We start from the raw sequence: 9,329 nt of genomic DNA on the forward strand, positions 1-9,329 counted from the left end.
CTACCCTCCCCTACCCTACATACCCTAACCTGCCCTACCCTCCCCTACCCTACATACCCTAACCTGCCCTACCCTACCCTCCCCTACCCTACGTACCGTTTGAGGACCAACCCCCAAAGGTACAACCAGAGAGAGAGGGAGGATGGGGGAGTGCACCGATGTTTTGTGCATCTTGAAATGACTTCTTGCAACAAGATTGTGTGTGAGTGATAGAGCACTGGGCTAGAGCTAAGCTGGTTTAGAGAGGGGAGAGAAGGGGCACATTACAGATCCTAGATTAAACAGACAGGCATATAGCCTGTGTAACAGAGTTAGAAATATACTATTGGTTATGTGAGTTTAGCTGTAATTGAGCAGCCCTAGCAGTGTTAGTTGTTGTGGAGCCCCCTTTGGAGTTATGGTGTACTGCAGGTCTACGAGTGTGTTTTGTCCTTGTGGTGTAGCCGTAGTAGGCTTGGCTGCATGAGGAAGGCCTGTGTGCGTCGTGTAAAATGATCCTTGTATTTTATTATCTGTGTGGAAAACCCCGTAATTGAGGTTAGGAACTCTGATGCATTGCATAGCTACTATTTGTTTTGCTACACACTGTGATGATTTCTGGTGATGAAGTTTTGTCCACTGGATTGTAAGTTTATAGCACGTTTGTGTTTCCTGGCTGGCAGCGTTGCATCCCGCGTTCTGGTTGCTCAGACGAGGCCGCATGGGAAAATGGGTCTTTTTATTTTTCCACAGGAATTGCAGACATCTGGAAGACAAGTGTTTTATTTTTTGTGTGGCTTCCACTCAGGTATGTTGCTTCAAATATGTAAATAGATTCTCAGATTTCTAAATTCATCCATGTGCTCTCTGTAAGTTCTGAGAAAGCAGAGCAGTAGCGGTAGCTTCGTTATTGTTCAAAATAAAGTGTTTGTGATGTTTGAAGGAAATGTGTTCTTTCTGTAAACAACTGATCCTGATGTTGGAGAGAGAAAGCAGAGCAGTAGCGCTTGACTGCAGGAGCCCCAGAGGAATTGCAGACTCGTGGAAGACCAGTGTTTTATTGTGTTTTCCACTCAGAATAAACAGGTAAAAGCTCATCGTCTCTGTCCATCCTGCGACTGCTTGACCGTAGTGACCGACTCCATTCACACCCAGGCCTCAGGTTTACCAGGTAGGTCTCCTACAGTCCAGTAACATCATCTTAATACTACATGTCCAGTAATAATACATCGTTAGGAAGGGCCAGGCCAAAAAGTTGTTCAGGTCTCTGAAGGGCACTCTTGCTAATTGTATTATTCCAGATCAACAATGTTATGAGTTAAAGAATGTTTTTTTTTAATCAAGATGGAAATATCTTGGAAAAAGGTAGACATTTTGTTTTGACTATTTTAGGGTACTATTATTGTTGCTATTTATTTGTTGTTGTAATGCACTATTTCTTATGTAGCCTATATGTTTAATCACTGATCTGTTCTTACCTTCTCTGTTGTTCTTGCTGCTGTAATGCCCCCTGGGGATTATTAAAGTTGGTCTAACTGTAATGGTAATTGATTTGATCTCATAACCTGCAACAGGTCAAGTGTGCCAGACCTGTCTGAGCTCTGCTGTGTACTAGACAGGGAGGAGACCTGGGACTCAGACCAGAGAGAGACCAGAGAGAGACCAGACAGGGAGGAGACCTGGGACTCAGACCAGAGAGAGACCAGAGAGAGACCAGACAGGGAGGAGACCTGGGACTCAGACCAGAGAGAGACCAGAGAGAGACCAGACAGGGAGGAGACCTGGGGACTCAGACCAGAGAGAGACCAGACAGGGAGGAGACCTGGGGACTCAGACCAGAGAGAGACCAGACAGGGAGGAGACCTGGGGACTCAGCAGACCAGAGAGAGACCAGACAGGGAGGAGACCTGGGGACTCAGCAGACCAGAGAGAGACCAGACAGGGAGACCAGACAGGGAGGAGACCTGGGACTCAGCAGACCAGAGAGAGACCAGAGAGAGACCAGACAGGGAGGAGACCTGGGGACTCAGCAGACCAGAGAGAGACCAGACAGGGAGACCAGACAGGGAGGAGACCTGGGACTCAGCAGACCAGAGAGAGACCAGAGAGAGACCAGACAGGGAGGAGACCTGGGGACTCAGCAGACCAGAGAGAGACCAGAGAGAGACCAGACAGGGAGGAGACCTGGGACTCAGCAGACCAGAGAGAGACCAGAGAGAGACCAGACAGGGAGGAGACCTGGGGACTCAGACCAGAGAGAGACCAGAGAGAGACCAGACAGGGAGGAGACCGAGGGACTCAGCAGACCAGAGAGGAACAGGCATCATATCAGAGACCCAGTCTATCCATCACCGGGAGGAGGAGACTGCTGTCTGTAGAATAACTGCTCCTCACCCACCGGCCAGCAGACTAATTGCTTCAAGTGCCAAAAAACAATCTGCCTGCTGAAAAACGCCAGCACCTCCTACCTCAGATAGCAAAGTCCAGCACCTGATGACCTCTGTTGGACTAGAACACATCCACTGATGTCCACTAGCCTGGCTTCACCCTGATCACGTGATCTCAAAGGCTGTGACTCTATCTTGGAGAGAGGTCATGTGATCAGGGTGGTGAAGTCAGGTGAGTGGGTATATCTGTGGATATGTGCTATTGAAGTGCAATACAGTGTGTTTTATACAGTATAAAGTGTGAGGGGCTGCACGTGTAGCCATCTTGGAGAAAAGGCTTTCACCTTTCCAGAACGTTCTTCCCTTCGGTGACTAACGAAATACTAGTATCTGTAGACATGCTACTGCTGACAGAGTGAGTACAGATATGGGCTCAATGACTGGTCCCTGGCAGGGCGGTATGAGGCTTCTAGCCCTGAATAGTAGAGCGCCCTGCACCAGGTCTGGGGCTGTGCTTCCCATCACGTGGTGGAAACAAGCACATGGATAATAATGATACCTTTATTTAACCAATGAAATACCGTTTAGCTAGTTGACTCTGCTTTCATCCAATCATTTGTTAGACCTCAAGTACTGTGGAGGGATGACCTCAAAAGAAGGACAAATGAGTGTCCGACTCAAGGCTGCACTGGTAGACGGACACATTTCAAAAGAATATCTAAAAAATATAGTTTTCCACAACACTGTCCTCCCCATCTCTCTCTCCTCCTCCATCTCTCTCTCCTCCTCCATCTCTCTCTCCTCCTCCATCTCTCTCTCCTCCCTATCTCTCTCTCCTCCCCATCTCTCTCCTCCTCCATCTCTCTCCTCCTCCATCTCTCTCTCCTCCCTATCTCTCTCCTCCCCATCCCTCTCTCCTCCTCCATCTCTCTCTCCTCTTCCATCTCTCTCCTCCATCTCTCCTCTTCCATCTCTCTCTCCTCCATCTCTCTCCTCTTCCATCTCTCTCTCCTCCATCTCTCTCCTCCTCCATCTCTCTCTCCTCCTCCCCCTCTCTCTCTCCTCCATCTCTCTCCTCCCCATCTCTCTCCTCCTCCATCTCCTCCTCCATCTCTCTCCTCCTCCATCTCTCTCTCCTCCTCCATCTCTCTCCTCCTCCATCTCTCTCTCCTCCTCCATCTCTCTCTCTCTCCTCCTCCATCTCTCTCTCCTCCATCTCTCTCTCCTCTTCCATCTCCTCCATCTCTCTCTCCTCCCCCTCTCTCTCTCCTCCATCTCTCTCCTCCCAATCTCTCTCCTCCATCTCTCTCCTCCTCCATCTCTCTCCTCCTCCATCTCTCTCTCCTCCATCTCTCTCCTCCCCATCTCTCTCTCCTCCATCTCTCTCTCCTCCTCCATCTCTCCTCCTCCATCTCTCTCTCCTCCCCCTCCCTCTCCTCCCTGTGTGTTGCAGGTCTGAAGTCGACAGCCCCAGTCTTCATGCATCGAGGTGGATCCAAGATGGCGGACCTGCCCCCCCTTCCTGGGCTCAGTGACTGGGTGGAGTGGACCCCTCATCTGGAGACACCCTCTCAACGTACGCATACAGAGTACAAGTAGTACTAGTAGAGTAGTACTATAGTAGGAGGCTATTGTGTGGTAATAGTACTGTAGTAGTAGTCACTACTGTAGTGTAATGTTATGCTGACGGTGTCGGCCTGGGATCCCTGTCCTCTCAAAGGTGTTTCTGTGTTGTTTTCTACGCATCTCCCCAAGTTGCAGCGTTATACTGTTAGTGTTAGTGGGGTGTGTGAGTGTACTCTTGTCAGTTTCACTGAGTGACATGAAAACCCTGTGTGTGCGGCATGTTAACCCCATGTAACGTGTGTCTGTCTCTCTGTTTGTTTGTGTGTGTGTGTGTGTGTGTGCGCGTGTGTGCGTGTGCGTGCGCGCGTGTGTGTGTCAGATGTGTCAGAGGTGAACCAGAGGTCAGAGGTGAACCAGAGGTCAGAGGTGAACCTATACCGCAGAGCGAGGAACCTGAGAGACAGAGCCAGAGTCAACGACACTGAGCAGAAGGAGCCAGAAGATGACCACTACCTCTGTAAGAGAGCTGCTCTCTCTTTTCTGTCTTTCTCTATTTCTCTCTGTTTACCAATCCTTAGTCTCTCTCTCTCTGGTTATCTCTCTCCTCAGTCTCTCTCTCTGCTTATCTCTCTCCTCAGTCTCTCTCTCTGTTTATCTCTCTCCTCAGTCTCTCTCTCTCTGTTTATCTCTCTCCTCAGTCTCTCTCTCTGTTTATCTCTCTCCTTAGTCTCTCTCTCTCTGTTTATCTCTCTCCTCAGTCTCTCTCTCTGGTTATCTCTCTCCTCAGTCTCTCTCTCTGGTTATCTCTCTCCTCAGTCTCTCTCTGTATCTCTCTCCTCAGTCTCTCTCTCTGGTTATCTCTCTCCTCAGTCTCTCTCTCTCTGATTATCTCTCTCCTCAGTCTCTCTCTCTCTGTTTATCTCTCTCCTCAGTATCTCTCTCTGGTTATCTCTCTCCTCAGTCTCTCTCTCTCTGGTTCTCTCTCCTCAGTCTCTCTCTCTCTGGTTCTCTCTCCTCAGTCTCTCTCTCTCTGTTTATCTCTCCTCAGTCTCTCTCTCTGGTTATCTCTCTCCTCAGTCTCTCTCTCTCTGTATCTCTCTCCTCAGTCTCTCTCTCTCTGTATCTCTCTCCTCAGTCTCTCTCTCTGGTTATCTCTCTCCTCAGTCTCTCTCTCTCTGGTTATCTCTCTCCTCAGTCTCTCTCTGTTTATCTCTCTCCTCAGTCTCTCTCTCTGTATCTCTCTCCTCAGTCTCTCTCTCTCTGTATCTCTCTCCTCAGTCTCTCTCTCTGGTTATCTCTCTCCTCAGTCTCTCTCTCTGTATCTCTCTCCTCAGTCTCTCTCTCTCTGTATCTCTCTCCTCAGTCTCTCTCTCTGTATCTCTCTCCTCAGTCTCTCTCTCTCGTAGGTTCACAGTTCAGTTTTGCCAAATTGGAACTTTGAACATTCTAGAACTGCTGTTCAACGACGGCACAGACATTCTGGAACTACTGTCTCCTTTTAGCTGTCAACCCGGCTTTAGTCACACACACACACACACACACACACACACACACACACACTCACTCACTCACTCACTCACTCACTCACTCACTCACTCACTCACTCACTCACTCACTCACTCACTCACTCACTCACACTCTCTCTCTCTCTCTCTCTCTCTCTCTCTCTCTCTCTCTCTCTCTCTCTCTCTCTCTCTCTCTCTCTCTCTCTCTCTCTAACCTCCTTTTCTCTCTCCATCTCTACCTCTCTCTTTCTCTCTCTCTAATGCACTACGTCTCTCCTCCCCCTCTCCTGTCCTCTCCAGACTGTGAGGAGTGTGAGTCTTTCTTCCTGGAGGAGTGTGAGCTCCACGGCCCCCCCCTCTTCATACCGGACACCCCGGTGGTCCTGGGGGGGTCTGACCGGGCCAGACTGACCCTCCCACACGGCCTGGAGGTCAAGAGGTCACGGATACCCGGGGTGGGGCTGGGAGTCTTCAACTGTGGGGAGGCGGTTGCCAAGGGAACCCACTACGGCCCCTACGAGGGGGAGGTGATGGAGAAGGAGGAGGCCATCAAGAGCGGATACTCCTGGGTGGTGGGTATGAGGGCGGTGTGTGTGTGTGTGTGTGTGTGTGTGTGTGTGTGTGTGTGTGTGTGTGTGTGTGTGTGTGTGTGTGTGTGTGTGTGTGTGTGTGTGTGTGTGTGTGTGTGTGTGTGTACTCCTGGGTGGTGGGTATGAGGGCGGTGTGTGTGTGTGTGTGTGTGTGTGTGTGTGTGTGTGTGTGTGTGTGTGTGTGTGTGTGTGTGTGTGTGTACTCCTGGGTGGTGGGTATGAGGGCGGTGTGTGTGTGTGTGTGTGTGTGTGTGTGTGGAGGGTATTAGGGCGGTGTGTGTGTGTGTGTGTGTGTGTGTTTACTCCTGGGTGGTGGGTATGAGGGCGGTGTGTGTGTGTGTGTGTGTGTGTGTGTGTGTGTGTGTGTGTGTGTGTGTGTGTGTGTGTGTGTACTCCTGGGTGGTGGGTATGAGGGCGGTGTGTGTGTGTGTGTGTGTGTGTGTGTGTGTGTGTGTGTGTGTGTGTGTGGTGGGTATGAGGGTGGTGTGTGTGTGTGAACAGGTGTTCTGATGATCCTCATGAAATAATGTTTGATGAAGGAATTAAATTGAAGACGTCTCTGTGTTCTCAGATCAAGAGCAGAAACTGTGACGAGTACATCGATGCCAAAAGAGAGACGCACTCCAACTGGATGAGGTGAGGAACCGAGTAACTTGGTCTCTCTCTCCACCCCTCCTCTCTCTCACTTCAGATAAACCATCTCTCCAGTCTTGAATCTTTCTCTCCCTCCATACAGTCAGTCCCTACATCTCACCCACTTTGTTTTCTCCCTCCCTCTCTTCCTTCATCCTTCCTTCCTCCCGTCTCTCCCTCCCTCACCTGTTTGTTCTTATGAACCCACCCCCTCTCTCCCCCAGGTATGTGAACTGTGCCCGTACTGAGGAAGAGCAGAACCTGGTAGCGTTTCAGTACCGTGGAGGGATCCTGTTTCGCTGCTGTCGGCTGCTGGCTGTCGGGGAGGAGCTGCTGGTCTGGTACGGACAGGAGTACAGATACAAGAGCATCTCCTTCGACTACTTCTGGGACAAAAAGAGCACCGCTAGAGGTATCTGTCCTCAACTCTTCTTCCCTCTGTCTTCTCCTCCATCTCTCTCTCATCCACCTCTTTCCTTAAAGCTGAAATAACCAGAGGTCTGCTGGTCATAATAGTAACCGCTGTCCAAGTAGCTCTCCTCTACCATCCTTCCCTCTCTCCTCTCCTGTCTTTTTCCCATGATGCCAGCCAGCAGCCAAGACCTGTTCATACAACGAGAAATTCAGGATACTCATGGATGCAACGAAACGGGACGCTACGTCACGAACAGCAACGGCGCCTGTGCAAATCGCTGTTGGGCGGCACACAAATTGCCGATGTTAGCCAGGCACACTAGCTATGATCAGAATGGAAGGCTGTTAGTTGCCATGGAGCATGGTAGCTTGACTAACGTTAATGAGTGCTGGCTAGCTTATTCTAGCGGAGTTAGCTAATACCATGGGCTTCAACGTATTCATGCTTGTTTTCTCTTCTCTCTCTCCTCTTTTCTTTTTTTCACTCCTCTCTCTCTCTCCTCTGTCACTCTCCCTCTCTCTCTCAGCCAGAGGAACCTCTTGCATATCTTTCTCTCTCCTGTCCTCAATCTGAAGTTGTGGTGTCGTTGTGTTCCCCCGACTAGCTACATATAATCACTCTATACTAGTGTTGTCAAAAATATCGATTTTTCGATTCATATCGATTCTGAATATTTAAAACAGTTTCAATACTAATTTCCCGCAATATCGATATTTTCCACACTATCGATACCAGCTGGCTTTCTCGCTCTGTCTTCTCTCCTACAGCGAGTTGTTGACACACAGGCACACACACACACACAGGCACACACACACAGGCACACACACACACACAGGCGCACACACGCTGCTGCTCTGCACACATGGCCCCGCCCCCTCCCCCTCACAGACCTGTCTGGTCTCTCTCTCACTCGCTCAGAGATGGCACGCGCAGAGCCTCCGCGACTCGTGGATAAAGAAAACAGCAGAAGTGCTGTGTGGAAGGACTTCGGGTTTGAAGCAAATGACGAAGGAAAAGCTAAAGATGCCACGAAGCCCATTTGCAAGCGTTGTTCCAGAGTAGTGCCAACGAAAGGTGCAAACACAACACATTTAGCAAACGCGGATCTCTATAAAGAATTTAGAGAGGGTGACAGCTCCACTTTCAACATCACTGAAACATTAAACAAAATGGCCCAGTAAACTATTAACTTTAGTTTAATACATGAACTCTAGTTTAATACATCCATGAGCTTGCTATCGAAACGCCGCATTGACTGTGTGTGTGTGGGGGGGGGGGGGCGGTAGATAAGATAGCTAACGTGAAGCTAAGCTAGCTAATCCCCCTCAAAGCTATCCAGCAATGGGCCAAAGCAGTCAATGTGTCTGAATAGCTGAGGGGAATTAGCTAGCTAGCTACTAGCTAGCTCATGGATGTAAACTAGAGCTAGTTAGCTTAGCTTCGAGAATGGCTGTTGGGCTAACAGGACAGCACCAGCTATCAAGCCTGAGGAATCTTGAGTTAATGGTCAGTAAATCAACTTAGATGCTGTTATGCTTAACACACAGTACTATTAACTTTACTTAATTTCTAAGATTAGATTAGATAATAGTTATTTTTAAAGGTCGGATCTAAAGAGAAACCAAGGTTTTTAAAAGTGATATTTCTCTTCTCTTATAGTACCAGAGAGAAGCTGAGGAGAATCGACCAGCAACAAAAGCGACACACACACAGCCTACCCTACTAGCTGTATTTGAACAACAAAGAAAGTATGATGCAAAATCAAATGAAACCAAGAAACTGAACAGGGCTGTAGCAGAGTACATATGCATGGATCAGGTCCCCGTGTATACTGTTGAGAAACCTGGGTTCAGACAACTTCTTGGACAGTTAAATAACAAGTATGCTTCACGGAATCATTTCATGTACACTGAAATCCCCGCCCTATACAATGAAACAAAAGATAAAATCATGGAGAGCCTTGGGGGGGGAAACCCTTCTTTTCATGCACCACTGACCTGTGGACCAGCAGGGCCACATCCACATTCATGGCAGTAACTCTGCAGTTTATAACAGAATCCTGGGACATGCAGAGCTGGTGTTTGGGCTGTGTTGGGCTGCACTCACAGCACACAGGGGACAGCTTGAGGGAGGCGTTGGAGGAGATGGTACATGAAACATGGGAGCTGGACATGTCAAATATGGCTGGCATCACCACTGATAATGCCTCAAATAACAAAAAAACATTTCAGCAGGACTTCACATGGGTCCCCTG

At 49.1% G+C, this 9,329-nt stretch overlaps 1 protein-coding gene across 1 annotated transcript; it reads left to right on the forward strand.

Moving 5' to 3' along the window:
• Positions 1–541: 541 nt before the first annotated feature.
• Positions 542–6,667, forward strand: LOC311325627 (histone-lysine N-methyltransferase PRDM7-like; the record flags this gene model as incomplete). The annotated part of the gene is made up of 7 exons (XM_084458348.1): positions 542–625; positions 733–787; positions 1,057–1,150; positions 3,820–3,942; positions 4,312–4,449; positions 5,738–6,024; positions 6,599–6,667. Exons 1-7 carry the CDS (start codon positions 591–593, stop codon positions 6,665–6,667), a joined length of 801 nt encoding a protein of 266 aa, XP_084314474.1. The 5' UTR covers positions 542–590.
• Positions 6,668–9,329: the final 2,662 nt, after the last annotated feature.

This window comes from Borostomias antarcticus, assembly GCF_949987555.1.
Source record: "Borostomias antarcticus genome assembly, chromosome: 24".
Lineage (NCBI taxonomy): Eukaryota > Metazoa > Chordata > Actinopteri > Stomiiformes > Stomiidae > Borostomias > Borostomias antarcticus.